This window comes from Oryza glaberrima, chromosome 1 (genome assembly GCF_000147395.1).
Source record: "Oryza glaberrima chromosome 1, OglaRS2, whole genome shotgun sequence".
NCBI classification, from domain to species: domain Eukaryota; kingdom Viridiplantae; phylum Streptophyta; class Magnoliopsida; order Poales; family Poaceae; genus Oryza; species Oryza glaberrima.
The window spans coordinates 37,925,575-37,947,538 of NC_068326.1; the positions used below are offsets into that span (position 1 = coordinate 37,925,575).

The window sequence follows — 21,964 nt, forward strand, 5'->3', positions numbered from 1 at the left end:
ATCACATTAGCGAAACCGTCCTCTAAAACCACTAAAGGAGTCAAAATTAAACCGATTTTAATATTTAGGGTCAAGATATTTGGTATCATATTTCAGGGATACGAATTAAATTAGAGCTATACGTTAGGGAGTTAAAAATGGACTTAAAGTGGACTTGTTTCATTAATTGGACTGCCTCAACGGCTTCTGGTTCTGGGCTTCCGGGCGGCCCAAGAAAAGCACAAACGGAGAGTCGGAGTCCGAGTCGGAGTTGGATATTTCCTCCCGTCTCCTATAAGAGCTCATCTACACCGCCACCCACCCAACAAGGCCCAGGCGCAGCCGCGCAGGCAACCACCCCACCCTTCTTCTCGAAACCTCTTCGGTCCCAAACCCCACCAAGGCCACCACTCGTCCCCTCCTCCACTTCCACTTCCACACTGCTCTCCCCCTCCCCTTCCTCCCGCTCCGGCGAAGGCGAGCGCGCGGATCGGCGTGATGGCGGCGGCGGCGCCCTCTCCCCCACCTGTCGCGGCGCTGGAGCAGATGAGCAGGACCAAAATGTTCGGCGGCCACAACCTCCGCTTCCGCCACCACAGCGCCACGCTCGGCTGCCCCATGACCTTCTCCGTCTTCCTCCCGCCGTCGCCGGCATCCGACCTCCCCGTAAGTGCTCCTCCGCCTCGTCTCCTCCTCCGCCTCGTCTCCTCCTCCGCCTCGAGATCTGATGAGGGGTTTCGCATGCTACCGCGTGGTTGTGCGCAGGTGCTGTACTGGCTCTCCGGCCTCACGTGCAACGACGAGAACTTCGTCACCAAGGCCGGCGCGCAGCGCGCCGCCGCCGCCCACGGCATCGCCCTCGTCGCCCCCGACACCTCCCCACGTATGTGAGACCTGATCCCCCTCCCGTCGCGTACAATTTCTAGGGTTTATGCGTTCCGGAGTGGAATTCAGGAGACTTGTTTGGGGGGAATTTTGATTGTTTGGCGAGAATTTGCTGGATTACGCTTTGAGCTACTGGAGTACCCCTTGAGAGAGATTTTGTATCAGATTGCTGTTAGTTTGTATCAGTGCTGCTGCTATGTTTGTTCGAATTCGCTCATTGTCTATTAGGAAAGCCGAAAGGGACCAGAGTATATTGATGCATTCATTGTGCATTGTATTTTACACAGTAGGGATTCGGAGCCTCCATGGAGGCGGCGCATAAACCATTGAGTACCATTGATAAGGATTTTAGGGTCACAAGCTAACTGCTGTTAGTTTTATCAGATGGCTGCTGCTAGATTTCATTTAGTTTGCTCACTGTCAATTAGTACAGCGAAAAGGATCAGAGTATACTGATGCACTCATGTGCATTGTATTTTACACAGCAGGATCGCTACTGTAGGGAGCAGGGGGTCTCCATGGCAGCATTGCATAACCATTCTTGTGTTCTTTATTTATTGTTTAGGGTTAGACTCATGTTTTCTGAACACTGATTCCTATGTAGATGGCTTCACAGCATGTGATCATACATGATGCTAAAACAATCAGTAGTAAATCACGTGGTTGGGTCTGTCACTGCAGCAGTGTTTTGACATGTGATGATCATGATATTATGCCACTCACGCAATATGATTTCCCTGTTGCCCTTGACCATATGCTAAGCATTACAATTCTTTAGTACTTTGCTGCAGTTTATTGTCTTTTATTTTTGTGATCTATTTTGTTTGTATGTGTGAGCGTGTGCCTATCTGTGTATCCATGACTTATTGTATTGTGCTGATTTATGTTTGTACTGGAGATGTTTTCTACTACATGGAAGCATTTATATTGTCTTCTACGATGATTGTTGTACTTTAATAGTTCTGCTGTACATAATAAATATTTGACAATGTTATTCCTAAAGGAGGTTAAATGACCTTTATGTAGCCATGTACCAGCAGTCCAGCACTCAGTGCTTCTGGTTTATGGAGCTTGGATACATCGCATCCATTGTAGATATTTAGTTGGATTTAATGTGTCAGTTGATGTTATCAACTTTAATGGCAAGGGAAAAAAAGATCCCCCTCTTGGCAAGGACATCTATCTATGAATTATTTCTTTCTTGCTTTGGATGTGGTTCTATATATATAAATGTCGGTTCAGTCTACCTGGTTTGGAGTTAGGAATAGCTTTGGTAACATTTTGCTTTGATTGTAAAGTTCTGACACCTCCTTTGTACTCACAAATAATTTGTGTATGCTCTAATGTGATTTGAGCAGCTATTATCCTTTTCATATTTGCTAATTCAGTTCAGTTCCTTCTCTTATTGCTCTGTTCCTTTCTTCATGCAGGTGGGCTTAATATAGAGGGAGAGGCAGACAGTTGGGATTTTGGTGTTGGTAAGGATTTAATCTACAATATTCAATTGTTGTGCTCTTCGCATTCTATACCATATAACAACATGTTGCATGGCCTTTCTTTGCCATAAACAATGGACTCTCTCTTTGTTGGCTTTGTTTAGATGATTCATGTCCTAGAAAACATTCATCTGTTGTCCTAAATCTGTAAGATATGCCTAGCAAACCGTCCATTTTTTTGTTATTCATTGCTGGTTATGTGCAGTAGTATGCTCTGCTGAAAATCTATACACATAATGGTCATGTACAGCAGTATGCTCTGCTGAAAATCTATAAACATAAATAATGCATTATTCTAGTAAACAATTAATATGATACGGAATATTGTTGGACATATTCCCCTAAAAAATAAATGTCTTGTATTTCTTTTTATCATTTCTGATAACCTTTACATTATTACGAATGGAAATGTAACGTGTAAAAATGACCAGCAAATTTGGTATTTATGATTGGTTTTCTGAAAAAATGGTTTTCTTTGACTGGAATAAACGTTCTCTTGGCTTTCCAAAAATTAATGTTCTCCTTTATCGCAAAACATTTCCTGATTTTGTATTTCACACATATTTCGGTTACTAAATTGGTTGTCTGAAAGTGATGTTCCCTTTTACTGATAAAACATTATTTTGTTTCTTGCTTGATGGTTCTATTTGTATTTGAATACTAAACTTTGGTATTTCTGATTGGTCCAAACATAGGGGCTCTTTTTATAAAATATCTCTTGGTTTCATGCATAACCCTTTCATTTGGAATCTGAAACATATGTTTGATACATATAATTGGTATTATGAAATTTGATGCTCCTTTTTTTATCTAAACAAAACAATTCAGTCTAGTGTGTGACACTAATTAAGTGTTCTGATTTGCTCTCCAAAACTGGTGTTCCTTTTTATTGAAAAAACGTTTCTTGGTTTCTTGGTTGACAATTCTGTTTGAATTCTAAACTTTGATTTGATGCTCTCTAATTGGTTGTTTGAAAAATAGTGTTAAACTTCCTTTAAAAAAACGATATTGTATTTGATACTTTTATTTGGATTCTACTCGTTCAGTTTGCTACTTCTAATTTGTTCTTCTAAAATTGGTGATTCCTTTTTATTTATGCTTCTTGCTTGATGCTTCTATTTGTAACCTGAAGCTTTAATTTGGTATTTATCATTTGTTTTGCAAAAATTGGGGTTCATTTCATAAAAGAATCTACTTGTTTCATGGTTGACATTTCTATTTTTGTTTGGTATACTTATAATTTTTTTTGAAACAGGATGTTCCCTTTTATTAAAACAAAGAAACCCAATTTTATGTGCGACACTTTAATTTGCTATTATGATTTTTATCAAAAAATAGTGATTCGTGTTAAAGAACATTTTCTTGGCTTCTTGATTGACATTTCTATCTAGAGCTTCAAGTTGGCATTTGTGATCGGTTTTGCAATAAATTGGATTCATCTTGTAAAAACATCTCTTGGCACCGCTTAATGATTTTTTTTCTTGGTTACATGGTGGTGGTGTTCCATTTTCTTGTTTTCCTGCTTAACGCTTATAGTTGTATTCTAAAGCTTTACTTTAGTAATTCTTATTTTTTAAACGACATATCTTGTTTTCATGCTCGATGATGTTATTTGGATTCTAAAACTTTATATTGGTACTTATATTTTTTTCCCTAAAATTTGGTATTCCCATTTGTTGAATTGATTATATTCAAAAGTTTTGATTTCTTATTCTATTTTTTTAAAAATAAATTTGGTTTGTTTTATAAACGGAACATATAGTTTTCATGTTGATACTTTCATTTTGTTTGTAGAGCTCTATGTTGGTACTTACAATTGGTTTTCTGAAAGTAGTTGTTTCCTTTAATTGAAAGAAAGAAAACCAATTTTGTTCGAGACACTTTGATTTGGTTGTCTAATTTGTTTTTCACCTAAAAAACATTCTCGTTTCTTGATTGTCACTTACATTTGGATTCTAAATCTTTACTTAGGCACTTACTTTTGGATTTCATCCTTTGTCACAAAAGCATTTATTGATTTAGCATTTGACACCTTTATTTGGATTCTAAAACTTGCTTGGTACCAATCTATTTTCCACAAGATGGTGTTTCCTTTTATCACAGGTTTATTTTATTTGGCTTTGGGTAATTTGGTGGCTGTTTACCGAATAAATATCTCTATTGTGTTCTTCGTGCTTTACATTTACTATAAATTTAACTATTATGTTTGGTACTTACGGATTCCAAAATTTGGTGTTTCCTTTTATCAAAAAAAAAAAATTCTTATATGGTATTTCTGATTCGTTTCTAAGTTTGGTGTTCTATTTTAACTAAGAGAAATTCTCTTAGATTCTTGATTGACACTTCTATGTGGATTCTAAATCTTTACCTTGGCACTTACTTTTGGTTTTTTGTTAGTTGGTGTTCCCTTGCGTCGTAAAAACATTCTTTTGTTGTTGTGCTTGACAATTCTATTTCAAATCTTGAAGTTGGTACTTACTATTTGTTTTCTAAAAGGTGGTGTATTTTTATTTTGGTTTTATGAAATGTGGTGTTTGTTTCTATCTAGAAAGTATACTCCTTTTTAATGCTTTGGCGCATCTATTCATGGATTCTAAAGTTTTCACTTTACTTCTAATTCTCATTGGTTACTTGCTAATAGTTTTTTTTTGTGAAAAAATGTTTCTAGTTCGTTCTTCAAAATCGTTTTTCCTTTTCATCGCCTTGCGAAAATATGGTTTTTTGCTTTCTATTAAAAATACTCTATTTTTAATGCTTTGGCTCTCTATTTGTAGATTCAGAAGTTATTTTGCTTTGTAAAAAATGTTTGTAGGTAGTTCTTCAAAGTCATGTTTCCTTCTATGGAGAAAAACAATGTAAAAGCTTTTCAATCTTGTACTTTTCCTGAATTTGGTGTTTGCTTTTCTTTGAAGAACATAATTAGTTCCAAATCTTTAACTTGGTACATACTCTTTGTTTTCTAAGAGGTGGCCTATCATTTTATAAGAAAAGCATTGCCTTGGTTTCATGCTTTTTTTTGGATTGTAATGCTTTTGAGCTTGACCTTATAATTCCTTGTTATTTGGAATTGGGTGTTGCCTTTTATCAAAAAATATTTTGATATTTTTATCACAATACTTATTATTGGAGTTATGGAGTTTGGTGTTTAATTTAATTTCTTGTCAATGCCATCTTGATTCTTCTACATCTTCAAAATTTCCTTAGTTTGGTTTTTGTAAAATACGATGTTTGTTTTCTAGTAAAACAATATTCTCGTTTTAAATGCTTTGGCGCTTTGTGGATTGTTAAGCTTTTTCGTTGCACTTCTAATTCTAATAGGATTTTCATAAGTTCTTCTGTTTTGCAAAGAAGAATGTTTCTAGTTCTTTTTTCAAAATCGTGTTACCTTGTATTGAGAAAAAAGATTCTCTAAAGCTTTTCAATTTGGTACTTATAATTAGTTTTCCTTAGTTTATGTTTGCTTTTGCAAGAAGAAATTATTTTGGTTTCCCTGTTTGACATTTGTATTTGGGTTCTTAATCTTGAACTTAGTCTTACTATTGGTTTTCCGAAAGATTGTGTCTTGTTTTATCCAAAAGTAAAAACATTACCTTGGTTTCTTGCTTCTATTTGGGATCTAAAGCTTTTAGCTTGAACATACAATTCGTTTTTTCTAGAATTTGGTGTACCTTCTATCGAAAAAAAAGAAACATTTTCTTGGTTTCATGCTTGGTACTCCTGGAATTCTAAATCTTTTGACACGATACTCATTGTTGAATTTATGCGATTTGATGTTCCTTTCTATGATCGTTTTGTTTTCATTCTTGTCATTGTCATTTTGGTTTTTCTAAATTTTCAATTTGGTACTTACTTTTGTTTTATCAAATGTTGTGTTTGTTTCTATCACAAAAGTATTCTCGTTTTTAATGCTTTGACACTTCTATTTGTTGTTTCTCAAGTTCGAGCTCTAATAGGTTTTCCAAAAGTTGTTTCGTTTTGCAAATCAGAATTTTTTCTAGTTTTCTTAAAATCGTGTTTCCTTCTATGGAGAAAAATGTTCTGTAAATCTTTTCAATTTGGCACCTATTATCGCTTTTCCTGAATATGTTGTTTGCTTTTAAAAAATACATTATTTTGGTTTCCTTGGCATTTGTATTTGGATTCTTAAGCTACTTGCTGTTGGTTTCTTAAAGGTAGTCTATCAATTTATTGCAAGGAAACATTGCTTTGGTTTCTTGCTCTATTCTGATTCTATAGCTTTTAGTTTAGACTTATAATTTGTTCTTTTTTAGAATTTGATGTTTCTTTATTGATGAAGAACAATATCTTGGTTTCGTGCTTGGTGCTTCTTCCAGGATATATATCTTTTGACATCATACTTATTATTGGGTTTATGGAGTTTGGTGTATTGTTTAATGAACTTTTTTGGTTCCTTCCTTGTCAGTACCATCGTGATTCTTCTAGATCTTTAATTTGTTCCTTTTTGGTTTTTAAATGTGGTACTTGGTTCTATCAAAAAGTATTCTCGTTTTCGGTGCTTTGACGATTCTATTCTTGGATTCTAAAGCTTTCATGTGTACTTCTAATTCTATTTGTTTTTTTTGAAAGCTGTTTTATTTAGCAAATAAAATAATTGTAGTTCATTTCTCAAAATCGTGTTTTCCTTTTATGTTGGAAACATTCTAAATGGTTTTCCTAAATTTGATGTTTGCTTTTGTAAAAAAAAATTTTGTTGCCAAGTTGCATTTGTATTTGGATTCTAAATCTTAAACTTGGTACTTGCTATTGATTTTTCTTAAAGGTGGTTTATCCCTTTTTTTTTAAAACATTGCCTTGGGTTCATGCTTCTATTTGGATTCCAAAAGCTTTTAGCTTGAACTTATAATTTGTTTTTTTTTTTTTGGATTTTGAGGTCCCTTGTACGGAAATCTTCTACCACGGTACTTACTTTTGGAATTTGGAGTTTTGGGTTCAATTGTATGATATTTTTCGGCTTAACCTTTTCTTTTGTGAAATGTGGGTGTATTAAAAACTATCCTCTTTTTAATGCTTCGACGCTTTTATTCTTGAATTCTAAAGCTTTCACTTGGTACTTCTAATTCTAATTGGTTTTCTTAAAGTTGTATTATTTCGCAAAAAAAAAAAAATTCTCTTGTTCGTTTTTTCAAACGTGTTATCTTTCATGCAGAAAAACATTATCTTGGTTTTAGCTTGAACTTATATTTAATTTTTTTTTGGAATTTAAAATTACCTTTTATCGAAAAAACATTCTCTTGGTTTTGTGCTTTGCGCTTCTTGGATTGTATATATTTTTATTGGTGTTTTATTTTACCTGGAAGACATTCTCTTGTTTCTTGATTGACACTTCTATGTGGATCTCTTAGTTTCTTGATTGACACTTGTGTGGATTCTAAATCTTTACCTTGGCACTTACTTTTGGTTTTCCGTAAATTGGTGTTCCCTTGCGTTGAAAAAAACATTCTCTTGTTGTGCTTGACAATTCTATTTCAAATCTTTAAGTTGGTACTTACTATTTGTTTTTTGAAAGGTGGTGCATTTTTATTTTGGTTTTATGAAATGTGGTGTTTGTTCATGTCGAAAAGTATTCTCCTTTTTAATGCTTTGGCGCTTCTGTTCGTGGATTCAAAAGCTTTCACTTTGTACTTCTAATTCTCATTGGTTACTCTATAGTACACTTTTTTTGCGAAAAAATGTTTCTAGTTTGTTCTTCAAAATTGTTTTTCCTTTTCATCGCCATCTTGTTGTGGATCTTGAATTGGGTATTTGTTTTGGTTTTGTGAAATATGGTTATTGCTTTCTGTTAAAAATACTCTATTTTTTAACGCTTTGGCTCTTAATTTGTAGATCAGAAGTTATTTTGCTTTGTAAAAAAAGTTTGTAGTTAGTTTTTCAAAGTCTTGTTTCCTTATATGGAGAAAAAAAATATGTAAAAGCTTTTCAATTTTGTACTTTTCCTGAATTTGGTGTTTGCTTTTCTTTGAGGAGCATATTTGGTTCTAAATCTTTAACTTGGTACATACTCTTTGTTTTCTAAAAGATGGCCTATCATTTTATAAGAAAAGCATTGCCTTGGTTTCATGCTTTTATTTGGATTCTAATGCTTCTGAGCTTGAACTTAAAATTCCTTGTTATTTGAAATTTGGTGTTTCCTTTTATCAAAAAACATTTTGATAATTTTATTTTTTAATCACGGTACTTACTATTGGAGTTATGGAGTTCGGTGTTTCGTTTTCTTTCGTCAATGCCATCTTGATTCTTAGTTTGGTTTTCTATAAAAATCGTTTTTTCCTTTTATGGAGAAAACATTCTAAATGGTTTTCCTAAATTTGATGTTTGCTTTTGTAAAAAAAGAAAACATTGTTTTTGTCGCCGACTTGCATTTGTATTTATAATCTAAATCTTTAACTTGGTACTTACTATTGGTTTTCTTAAAGGTGGTTTATCCTTTATTTTTTTACATTGCCTTGGGTTCATGCATCTATTTGGATTCTAAAAGCTTTTAGATTGAACTTATAATTTGTTTTTTTTTTTTTGATTTTGAGGTCCCTTTTATGGAAATCTTCTATCACGGTACTTACTTTTAGATTTATGGAGTTTTGTGTTCAGTTGTATTAGTTTTTTTGGCTTACCCTTTTGTTTTGTGAAATGTGGGTGTTTGTATTAAAAACTATTCTCTTTTTAATGCTTCGACTCTTTTATTCTTGGATTCTAAAGCTTATATACTTGGTACTTCTAATTCTAATTGGTTTTCGAAAACTTGTACTATTTTTCAAAAAAAATAAATTCTAGTTTGGTTTTCAAAATCGTGTTTTCTTTTATGCAGAAACACATTCTCCAAAGCTTTTCAATTTGGTACTAATAATTTATTTGCTTTTATAAAAAAACATTATTTTGGTTGCCCTGCTTGCATTTGTATTAACTCTAAATCAACTTGGTACTTGCTATTAGTTTTCTAAAAGGTGGTCTATTTTTTATCGTGAAAATATATATTGCCTTGGTTTCATTCTTCTATTTTTTTTCTAAAGCTTTTAGCTTGAACTTATAATTCATTTTTTGGAACTTGTTACCTTTTATCGAAAAAACACTTTGTTTTTATGCTTGGTGCTTCTTCTGGGATTGTAAATCTCGTTATTGGTTTTATGCCGTAGGTGTTCTGTGTTTTGACCTCCTTTTGGTTTCTTTCTTGTAAATAGCATTTTGATCCTTCTACATCTTCAATTTGGTTCTAACTTAGGTTTTGTGAAATGTGGTGTTTGCTTCTATCAAAAAAGTATTCTCACTTTTAGTTCTTTGAGGCTTCTATTCGTGGATTCTAAAAGCTATTACTTGCTACTTCTGAATCTAATTTGTTTTCTAGAAGTAGTTCTGTTTTTTTTTAAAAAAAGGTTTCTAGTTTTTAAAATCATGTTTCTTACTATGGAGAAAAATGTTCTCTAAAGCTTTTCAATTTGGTGTTTGTTGTTGTAAAGGCATTATTTTGGTTTCGTTGTATGACATTTGTATTTAGATTTTAATTCCTTTACTTGGTACTACCTCCGTCCCAAAATAAGTGCAGCCATGATTTTCCGCGCCCAACTTTGACCGTTCGTCTTATTTGAAAATTTTTTGAAAAAATTAAAAACATAAGTCACGAGTAAAGTACTATTCATGTTTTATTATCTCATAACAACAAAAATGCTAATTATAAAAAAATTTCAAATAAGACGGACGATCAAAGTTGAGCGCGGAAACTCAAGGCTGCACTTATTTTGGGACGGAGGTAGTACGTACTATTGGGTTTTCTATGCTTTGATGTAAAAAAAAAGTATTGCCTTGGTTTCATGCTTCCATTTATATTCTGAAGTTTTAGTTTCAACTTATAATTCATATTTTGGAATTTGATGTTGTTTCCCTTCATCAATAAAACATTCTCTTTGTTTCATGCATGGTGCTTCTACTCGGATTCTATATCTTTCATCATCAAACTTACTATTAGATTTTTGGAGTTTGATGTTTCGTTTTGTTTTAACACTTCTATTCGTGGATTCTAAAGCTTTCACTTTGTACCTCAACTCTAATTGGTTCTTCAACAGTTGTTTCATTTTGCAAAAATATGTTTCTATTTCGTTTTTCAGAATCATGTTTCTCTTTATGGAGAAAAACATTATCTAAAGCTTTTCAATTTGGTACTTATAATTGGTTTTCTAAAAGTGTTCCCATTTATTGAAACAAAGAAGCCCAATTTTGTTTGTAATAATTTAATTTGTTATTTTGATTCGTATTACCCAAAAAAGATTCTCATGGCTTCTCGCTTGACATTTCTTAATGGATTCTTAACTTTAACTTGGTATTCTCTAATTGTTTTTTTAAATAGTGTTTTGTTTTATTGAAAACATCTTTTGTTTCATATTTAACCTTTATCTTGCTTCACAAATCTATTGTTCGAAAGCTTTTATCTTGTTTTCTAATTGGATTCTATAATGATTTTTTTCTTGGTTACATGGTGGTTGGTGTTCCATTCTCTTGTTTTCCTACTTAACGCTTCTAGTTGTATTCTAAAGCTTTACTTGGTAATTTTCTAATTATAATGATTTTTTTCTTGGTTACATGGTGGTTGGTGTTCCATTTTCTTGTTTTCCTACTTGATGCTTCTAGTTGTATTCTAAAGCTTTACTTAAGTATTCTCCTTTTTAATCCTTTGGCGTTTCTATTCGTGGATTCAAAAGCTTTCACTTGGTACTTCTAATTCTCATTGGTTACTCGCTAGTAGTTTAATTTTTTTTCCGGAAAAATGCTTCTAGTTTGTTCTTCAAAATCGTTTTTCCTTTTTCATTGCCATCGCATTGTAGATCTTCAATTGCGTACTTGTTTTGGTTTTGTGAAATATGGTTATTGCTTTCTATTAAAAATACTCTGTTTTTTAATGCTTTGGCTCCCGATTTGTAGATTTAGAAGTTATTTTGTTTTGTAAAAAAAGTTTGTAGTTAGTTTTTGTAAGTCTTGTTTCCTTAAAAGGAGAAAAAATATGTAAAAGCTTTTCAATTTTGTACTTTTCCTGAATTTGGTGTTTGATTTTCTTTGAAGAACATAATTGTTTCTAAATCTTTAACATGGTACATACTCTTTGTTTTCTAAAAGATGGCCTATCATTTTATAAGAAAAGCATTGCCTTGGTTTCATGCTTTTATTTGGATACTAATGCTTCTGAGCTTGAACTTAATAATTCCTTGTTATTTGAAATTTGGTGTTTCCTTTTATCAAAAAACATTTTGGTAATTTTTTTTTCACGGTACTTACTGTTGGAGTTATGGAGTTTGGTGTTTCGTTTTCTTTCGTCAATGCCATCTTGATTCTTAGTTTGGTTTTCTATAAAAAAAAGTATTCTCGTTTTCAATGCTTTGGCGCTTCAATTTGTGGATTGTAAAGCTTTCTCATGGTACTTCTCATTCTAATAGGATTTTCAGAAGTTCTTCTGTTTTGCAAAAAAAGAATGTTTCTAGTTCTTCTTTCAAAATCGTGTTCCCTTGTATGGAGAAAAAAGATTCTCTAAAGCTTTTCAATTAGGTACTTATAATTTGTTTTCCCAAGTTTGTGTTTGCTTTTGCAACAAAAAAATATTTTGGTTTCCCTGTTTGACATTTGTATTTGGATTCTTAATCTTGAACTTGGTCTTACTATCGGTTTTCCAAAAGACGGTCTATCGTTTTATGCAAAAAAAAAAAAACATTACCTTGGTTTCTTGCTTCTGTTTGGGATCTAAAGCTTTTAGATTGAACACATAATTTGCTTTTTCTTGAATTTGGTGTACCTTCTATTGAAAAAAAAAACGTTCTCTTGGTTTCGTGCTTGGTACTTCTGGAATTCTAAATCTTTTGACACGATACTCATTGTTGAATTTATGCGGTTTGATGTTTGATTCTATGATCTTTTTGTTTTCATTCTTGTCATTGCCATTATGATTTTCAAAATTTTCAATTTGGTACTTATTTTTGTTTTGTCAAATGTGGTGTTTGTCTCTATTGCAGAAGTACTGTCGTTTTTATTGTTTTGAGACTTCAAGTCATGGATTCTGAAGCTTTCACTTTGTTCTTCGAAGTCTAATTGGTTTTCCAAAAGTTGTTTCGTTTTGCAGAAGTTTCCAAAAGTTATATAAAATTGTTTCTTTTATGGAGAAAAATGTTCTCTAGATCTTTTCAATTTGGTACCAATTATTGCTTTTCCTGAACATGTTGTTTGCTTTCACAAAAATACATTGTTTTGGGTTCCTTGGCATTTGTATTTGGATTCTTAGGCTACTAATTGTTGGTTTTCTTAAAGGTGGTCTATCAAATTATCGTAAGGAAACATTGCTTTGGTTTCTTGCTCTTGTTTTGATTCTATAGCTTTTAGCTTATACTTATTATCTATGTTTAGAAATTTGATGTTCCCTTTATCGATAAAAACAATCTCTTGGTTTCGTGCTTGGTGCTTCTACTAGGATTCTAAATCTTTTAACATCATACTTATGCGTTTACGGAGTCTGGGGTTTTGTTTAATGAACTTCTTTTGTTTCCTTCCTTGTCAGTACCATCATGATTGTTCTAGATCCTTATGTTCTTTTTTGGTTTTTAAATGTCGTGCTTGGTTCTATAAAAAACTTAGTGCTTTGCCGCTTCTATTCTTGGATTCTAAAGCTTTCATGTGTACTTCTAATTCTAATTGGTTTTTCTGAAAGTTGTTTTATTTTGCAAATAAAATGATTGTAGTTAATTTCTCAAAATCGTGTTTTCCTTTTATGGAGAAAACGTTCTAAATGGTTTTCCTAAATTTGATGTTTGCTTTTGTAAAAAAAGAAAGCATTGTTTTTGTCGCCGACTTGCATTTGTATTTATAATCTAAATCTTTAACTTGGTACTTACTATTGGTTTTCTTAAAGGTGGTTTATCCTTTTTTTAACATTGCCTTGGGTTCATGCATCTATTTGGATTCTAAAAGCTTTTAGCTTGAACTTATAATTTGTTTTTTTTTTTTGGAATTTGGAAGTCCCTTTTATGAAAAAAACATTCTCTTGGTTATCTTCTAGGATTCTAAATCTTCTATCACTGTACTTACTTTTGGATTTTTGCAGTTTTGTGTTTCCGTTGTATGAATTTTGTTGGCTTATCCTTTGTTTTTTGAAATGTGGGTGTTTGTATTAAAAACTATTATCTTTTTAATAATTTGACGCTTTTATTCGTGGGTTCTGAAGCTTTCACTTGGTACTTCTAATTCTAGTTGGTTTTCTAAAAGTTGTATTATTTTGCAAAAAGAAGTTTCTTGTTTGTTTTTTCACATCCTTTTGGTTTATTTTTTTTGTAAATACCATGCTTATCCTTCTACATCTTCAATTTGGTTCTAATTTTGGTTTTGTGAAATGTGGTTTTTGCTTATATCAAAGATGTATTCTCATTTTTAGTTCTTTGACGCTTCTATTCGTGGATTCTAAAAGCTATGACTTGCTACTTCTGATTTTAATTTGTTTTCTAGAAGTTTTGTTTTCCAAAAAGAATGTTTCTAGTTGTTTTTCAAATCGTGTTTCTTATTATGGAGAAAAACGTTCTCTGAAGCTTTTAAATGTAGTATTTATAATTGGTTTTCCTAAATTTGGTGTTTGTTTTTATAAATACATTATTTTGGTTTCCCCGTAGGACATTTGTATTTAGTTTTTAGTTCTTTTACTTGGTACTTACTATTGATTTTCTAAAAGATGGTCTATGCTTTTATCTAAAAAAAAATATTGCCTTGGTTTCATGCTTCCATTTATATTCTGAAGTCTTTAGCTTGAACTTGAATTTTGGAATTTGATGTTGTTTCCTTTTATCAATGGAACATTCTCTTTGTTTCATGCATGGTGCTTCTACTCGGATTCTAAATCTTTTATCATTGTACTTACTATTAGATTTTTGGAGTTTGATGTTTCGTTTTGTGTCCTTCGTTAGTATTCTCGTTTTTAATGTTTTAACGCTTCTATTCGTGGAGTCTAAAGCTTTCACTTTGTACCTCTAATTCTAATGGGTTTTCCAAGAGTTTTTATTTGGTTTTTCAGAATCATGTTTTTGTTTATGGAGAAAAACATTGTCTAAAGCTTTTCAATTTGGTACTTATAATTGGTTTTCTGAAATTTGGTATTCCCATTTATTGAAATAAAGAAACCCAATTTTGTTTTGAACAATTTAATTTGTTATTTTGATTCATAGTACCCAAAATAAGATTCTCATGGCTTCTTGCCCGACATTTCTCATTGGATTCTTGACTTTAACTTGCTATCCTCTAATATATTTTTTTTGAAATATAGTGTTTTGTTTTGTTGAAAACATCTTAATTTCATATTTAACACTTCTATTTGGTAGGTCCAGACTGTTCTAGTGTTTTATCGTGTTTCACAAATCTATTTTTCTAAAGCTTTTATCTTGTTTGTTGTATTACAAAAAAATATGTATCATTTTCATCAATTTTATTTTGATTTGGAAGCAGTTTGGTATCTATAATTGCTTTTCTGAATTTTGGTGCTCGATAAATGGAAAAGTCAATTTCATGCATATAACAATTTAATTTGTATTTTGATTCCTTCCCAAAACTATTGTTTTCTTTTGAGGAAAACATTGTCTTGGTTTCTTGCTTGAGAATTTCATTCTGGTTTCTGAACTCTAAATTGGTATTTCTGTATAAAATAGTGCTTCCTTTTATCCAAAAATTTGTACTTGACACCTATATTTTACTTTTTTCAAATGTCAGTGTTCCCTTTTTTAGTTCTTCGTGAACCTTGTTACGATAATGCAAGCTATTTGTTCATGTAATGCTTGTCATGCAGCTGCTATTTTGCTGCATGTTTTATGCTTTGAAGATTGCTGGGAAATAAAAACATCTATTGAAGGAAATCACAGACTAGTTCTTAGGCTTAGTACTACCTCACTTGGACACACATTTTTATTTAGCAAGTGCAGTTTGGTTTGCTCTCTGAATGGAAGTAGTTTGGACAATACAACACAATCAAGGTATTCTTATGCAATCTTGGACAACATTTCAACCATGAGCAATGTCAAGATTTGCACCTGCCTTGGGATCCAACTAGAGTTGAGCTTTGCATACTCTCTTGCTATCGGCTTGCCAAACCTTTCATCTTCTACCTTTAAATCCCAACTACTGCACTTGAAGGTTATGCTTCAATTTCAATTCAATCCCCACTACCGCATTTACATTGGTGAAGTGTGTTTGCTAACTGAGCTTCACCGCGGGAATGGCTTGCGGTGCTCCACATCGAGTAAACAACAAAGTAGCGAATGAAAATTGCCACATGTATATCTGTTTACTAACACATCATTTATCACCTGTGTTTTCCTCATCATATGCTCAAAGGTCGAGAAATTCCTCGGGAACTAGGGGCCAAAATTTTCAATGAGTTTTGTCTCTACCGGAGCTTTAGTTGATGGAAGGCCTTGATGTTGGAGTGGTCGAAATCTGGATGGGCGGATTGAACTCATGCCAAACGTCTAAGTGATTGATTAAATTTCACATTAGAGTTCACAATATCGGGTCAACAGAAAAATCCATATTTCTAGATAGTAGATAATAAGGCTACATGGACTAGGCAATGCAAGCTCTAGCGCATGTATCTATGAAAGGTTCACCGGTTCGCGGGTACTCTAGAGCGAGGTGCTTTCCCCTCTTGCCAGGAAGGTTGCCATTGTCTGAATGATCGGACTTTCTAGCACGCTGAAATATTAGTGATGCTCCAATGCCAAAATGGGCAACTGAACGTACCATACCGGATGACCCATTACAATGCGGCGTGAGATGTTGAAGCTGCAATTTTCTTTGTTCAACATCTCACGCCGTAAAGCAGTGAAACGATGTAGCCTGTGAAATGATGTGTTTTTTGTAGATGCCCATGCTATTGCTCGCGTTGCCCACGTGAAATAATGCATGTAGCCTTGTTATATGCTATTTATGAAATATAGATTTTGCCTTTCTATCAGCCTGGTATTCTGAACTATAATCTGAAATTTAATCTATCGAATAGCAACATAGCATGAGTGTGTCATGACTCATGAGGCTAGTGTTTGACTGAATTTGTGCTACATTTATATGGTGGATTCACTTCGCGATTTGTCCTGTTCATATAGTGTAGTCAGTTGGTGACTCTAATGGTGACTTATTATTTACTACATAACGTTGACCTTATGCAATGTGGATGCAGCTAACATAAAGGAAAAGTAGGTACGGTGGCATGAGGTTAGTGTGACATAATGTGCTCTACATAAAGTTGACTTTATGCAATGTAGATGCAGCTAACATAAGGAACGAGTAGATATGGCGGACTCTCTTCGGCATGAGTAGATAGGCTGACAGTGAGATTTTTGTACACAATGTTCTGTGCATGAAACTTACTGATTTTGATTGCCAGGTTAGTAGTTCTTTTGCTGCATGGGGATTGATAAGATTATGACCATTGTAATTAAGTTTTGTAAATGAATAAATTTAATATATATTAGAAGTATCCCCCAAATCCTATTTTTTAAAGTATCCCTATACATGTAACACTGTTGGACTCTAAGAATACTTGCATTTTATTTTCAAGTAAAACCTGATTATCAAGGTTATAATATATTTTCAATTAAAAACTTGAGGTTAAATTTGGAACTCAAATGTATGTTCCCACAAATTAGGGGAAAATCTCCACATTTGGCTCCTGAACTATTTGCCTTGGTCTGATTGTGGTCCCTCAACTACAGGTCTCTCAACTCTCAAAACGGTCAACATTTCATCCCTGCAATGACAAGGATAATTGGGTGTGGCTTCATGATCCCAAGATTTCATCATTCCTTCCTCTTGATCCCACCATTGTCCTATTCTTTGCAACCCTACCCTTATGTCTAAGTGATCGATTACTCTCCATCTCCATCGCTCTCTCCAAGTGTTTCCTGGCTCCCCCATGCGTGACAGCGCAGAAGTTAATGCACTTAATGGTCTGGATCTGGGAGGCAATGCTTAGGCTGAGCTGTCAATACAGACACAAATCGATGGCGAACTCAGTGTTGCAGCCATGGATTGGTTTCTTTCTTGCCCCCGATGTACTCTTGATGGTGTATTTTATGGTTGTCTCTTTCTAGAATTTCTTGATCGAACTGTCACTGCAACAATAGCTGTTTTTGTGGGCTGTTGGTATCTATCCCTTTTCTTGTTTTCCTGTAGCTTTCCTGATAGATCTGTTTTGTCTGAATTGAATTGTTTGGGTAATAGATCTGTCTAAATCCAAGTTTCTCAGACTTTGCCTCAGATCATAACTGGTATGCCATATCAATTCTCTCAACCAAGCAGTGTAATGTTTTCGACTACAATTCTTTAGTAAACATTAGCAAATTACATTAATTTTATCTTCTGTTGAACCAAACATCATCAAAGTTTGTTTCTCCTTTAAAGTTGCATCATATTCCTAAATTGATGAGAGCCAACTTATAGAAAATTAGTAGTTATTCCAAAAGCATTTTTTTTGAAGTCTTTGCTATTTAAGCAAGGGATGTTGCGTGGCCCCAATACCATGCTTTAGCTAGTCAACTGACAATACTAGCATGGAATTAGTATTTAATACAGGCCTACTCAAGAGATAGCAGTGGGCATATAATATTTTTTAAAAAATATTTTGGGATTTTGATACGGAAGTGTGATTATCCTCTCACTAGCGTTCGCTTGGGTATTGTCCCTTGTGTTGCATGTAGGATCGCTTAAAATGCCTTAAAAGAGGCCAAGCCATCTCCTGGCAATGTAATCCAATTATAACAAGGATATCTTATCCCCAACATGAACATGGCATGTCATACGTCATCGATGCGATTGCGTCTAGGGTATATCACTAACAAGTTGCTGTCCTAGCCCTTCATGCCTTGCACAAGGATGATGGTCACTTTGCTTGGAAGTGGCCAGTGATCCAATTTCATCGCTCAATTCTGTCAAAAAAAAACACACGCGCACACACACACATAGGACCACATTGTCCTGGATCCTTCTTGAATATTTGGTAACTTGGAACATCTCGTCCAGCACTAGCTCAAACCAAATACTTGGACAAGAGCTCCTCCCTGGACCAAAAACTACCCAAATCAGTATTAGCTTTACATGCATGTCTGAATTCTATTAGTATGCCTATTTTCATATGAGCTTGTTATGACATAATATTTGTGTTGCATAGTGAAATGATGGTCTGTTTGATTGCAAGATATATTGGTGGTAAACTCCACTTTCATGCTCAAAGACAGTGTGTTTGCACGATGATGTTGAGTGGCATGAGTCACTGAGGAAACAATAGTTTAATCACCCTGTACTGTGCTAGGATTGTTCATTTCCATTTTATATTAATGCATCTGAATATGGGCTGAACTTAACCAGAAAATAGCGCGACTGTCATAGCAAAGATGTGTTTATATCATCCTCTGAGACTCAATGTCATGGCTGATATATGATGCTCCTAAGTATAGCAGTTATGGATTTAATAGATCCAATTAGAAATATTTTTTTCGAGGGGAATCCAATTAGAAATATTGCGTGGATATGTATGATCTTGATGATGCATAATTGAATATATGATGTTTAGTCTTGATATGATTTCTGTTTTGAGTATGTAAAGAAGTTATGCCAAGTGTTTTTTCTAGTTGGAAATGACAGTAGTTTTAATGCAATTTGAAGCTCTGGTTTTCTCTCGTAGAACATTCTGTTCGTTTTGGAAGAATATATGAGCACCATTTGAAGTTCTATCTAGCATGTTAATAATGGGCTTTCCTGTCTGTGAATATGGTTGGATGTGTTTCTGTTTTAAAATATTATAAGTGCTGGATTTTATTTGAATACCACAAATAAAATCCATTTAGCATGTTCACAATACAATTTCCTATCTGAATATGGTTGTATGTGCTCATTGTTTCTATTTTAACTATTGTCAAGTATATGTTGGATTTTGTTTGAATTCAATGAATGAAATCATTTAGCATGATAATGGACTTTCCTTTCTGTGAATATAGTTGGATGTGCTTACTGTTTCTATTTTAACCATCAATGAGTAGGTGCTGGATTCTATTTGAATGCAACAAATGAAAAGTGGAAAAATTGGCGCATGTATGACTATGTTGTGAAGGAGCTTCCAAAAGTTTTAAGTGACAACTTTGAACAGCTGAACACTTCACGGGCATCTATTTTTGGGCACTCAATGGGAGGGCACGGTGCACTAACAATCTACTTGAAGAACACTGATAAATTCAAGGTACATTTTTTATGCCATTGTTAAGACATCCACATCTAGTAAGTCCTACCTATGAAGTGTTTTCAAGTTAATCTACAATTTAGAAATCTCCCCAGTTATTGACAACTATGGCATTTCACATTGCGTCTCACTTGGCTTTATTGTGTCGTCTCTCTTCAGTCGGTGTCTGCATTCTCTCCGGTTGTCAATCCAATCAACTGCCCTTGGGGTCAGAAAGCATTCTCAAACTATTTGGGCCCAGCTAAATCAGATTGGGAGGTAATTCCTCTGTAGAGAGAAAATCTCTCTCTTGCTCAGTCCTCCACCTCACCCTCGTGGCCTCGCTCTCCCTCACACATTGTTGTACCTAACTGCAGGAATATGATGCAACCTGCCTGATCAAGAAGTGCAACAAAATTTCAACTCCTATTCTGATTGACCAGGTATGACGTGGCAATGAATTGAATCAGGTCTGCCTCCTGCATTTATTATTGGTCCTGCATTCTTTTATTCTGTTTTTGGAACATGGCTAACCCACTTTTTTTTTTTGGCATATAGTTATTGCATATAGGACTAATCGCCAATTGTCATGCAAGTACTTGTAGGAGGCATAAACAGTAATTTGAAGTTGAACAATTACCTCTGACCTTCAATTGGTCTCCCCCTTCGATGATGAGCAAGTGATGGTTAATCATAACTCATAAGAGGGAGGCATTTATCAATTTTATGTGTGCTAGTATACGAGAGTCTGAAACCAATTCTTTTGCACTGCATCATGGCGTGTTGCAACTATTTTAGTTCTGTGGTGTGTAACTGTTAGCTCCTCAAGTGGTAAACATCTACCGTTTAATACGGTTAGATTTGTTAGGAGTCTATCATATGTTCACGCAGTATCGCTGTATCTGACATACTTTCTGTTCCATCAGCGTAGCATCCTTTTTCCACCAGGTTGGCACAATAACTGTACAAAGATTATATCTCATGGATTGTGAGTTGTTGCCTCGTCATGTCAACAAAACAGTTTGAATAGATTGAATAACGCATCAGTAGGTGTTGATTGAACAAGGTGAAAGTACAGGACCGTAATATAAGTAGGCATTGGCTTGATTTTTGATAAGTTTTCAGGACCTTTCGCTATCATTCATACCCCCCAGTGTGCATCTGTTTGCAAAATTTTCTAATTTGTGTTAGGTTGTTAACATGGTTTTCTTAAACTACTCCAATGAAATGAAGCAAAAAGGAAGTCATCATCTGTAAGATATCTTATTTTCTACACTGGTTTGTGAGCTTGAGCAGGGAGAGGATGACAAATTTCTGGCAGAGCAGCAGCTTCTACCTCGCAACTTTGAGGAGGCGTGCAAGGCTGTGGGAGCTCCTTTGACTCTCCGCATGCAACCTGGATACGACCACTCCTACTTTTTTATTGCTACATTCATTGATGATCACATTGCTCACCACTCTCAATTTCTGAAGAGTGCCTGACTACCAAGCCACATGTAAATGAAGCAATGGAGAGACAGGGGAGGCTTTCAATCTTTCTACTTACTATGCCCTAGCATTATTTCTCAGCCCGGACAATGTCAGGTGCCTTTGATAGCCTGAGTCGAACAGTATCTCCAGCTGGATATAAGATGAATGATTTGGTTTTGCAGGCTATTCAAGTACAGTATAATTGGATCTTGATACTGCCTTCGCTGTCTTTTACTCTGTAGATTTGTTGACCCTGGTGAACGATTTGTTAAGCTTAGAAATGTGGATCAACTCGTCTAGACTTCTACAGGTAAGCAAATCATATGATTGGTAGGCTCGTAGCCCAGACGAAGATCTAGTAGGCCTAATATGTCGATGTCTTCCCACGTCAGAATCAATTTGCTGCTCCCTTTTGAAACCAATTCTTTTCTCCCCCTGAAACCGCACTTTTGTGTTGTCTTTAGCTGTTCTTGTATGTATTGCTAGTATATTTACAATTTGCTGCTGTCTTTTGTTGCGATACTTGCAATTTGCTGCTGTCGTAGCATGCAACATGCAATTGTTTCCTTGTGCAAAGGGACTGTGTAGTCGACGTCAATTATCTGTTTTCGCTTAGCTCCATCGGCTCTCGGCTGCAGCCATGACGATAATGCCAACCGGGTCGGTTTCAGTCGCTGGTTGGAACTTGGAAGCAAGTCTTACGACAGCTGAGCTGAATGAAATGCCTAGAATCCTAGCTCAATACAAAACTCGGGTGACCTTTCTCCTATGCGTCGTTTTTTCCTATGTGATGCGCTCTACATAGACAAAACGTTGCATCAATGCACGTGCGTGATTGCAATAGAAAATTCTGATAAGCAAATGTGACCCCAAGCACAGCAGAGTGGTGAAAGCTTTCACATAAAAC

At 34.4% G+C, this 21,964-nt stretch overlaps 1 protein-coding gene across 1 annotated transcript; it reads left to right on the forward strand.

The window, feature by feature from the left end:
• The first annotated feature begins 312 nt into the window (after positions 1–312).
• LOC127755072 (S-formylglutathione hydrolase) lies at positions 313–21,270 on the forward strand. The gene is made up of 7 exons (XM_052280711.1): positions 313–645; positions 745–862; positions 2,295–2,342; positions 19,412–19,608; positions 19,768–19,866; positions 19,965–20,030; positions 20,884–21,270. Exons 1-7 carry the CDS (start codon positions 478–480, stop codon positions 21,067–21,069), a joined length of 882 nt encoding a protein of 293 aa, XP_052136671.1. The 5' UTR covers positions 313–477; the 3' UTR covers positions 21,070–21,270.
• The last annotated feature ends 694 nt before the right edge of the window (positions 21,271–21,964 follow it).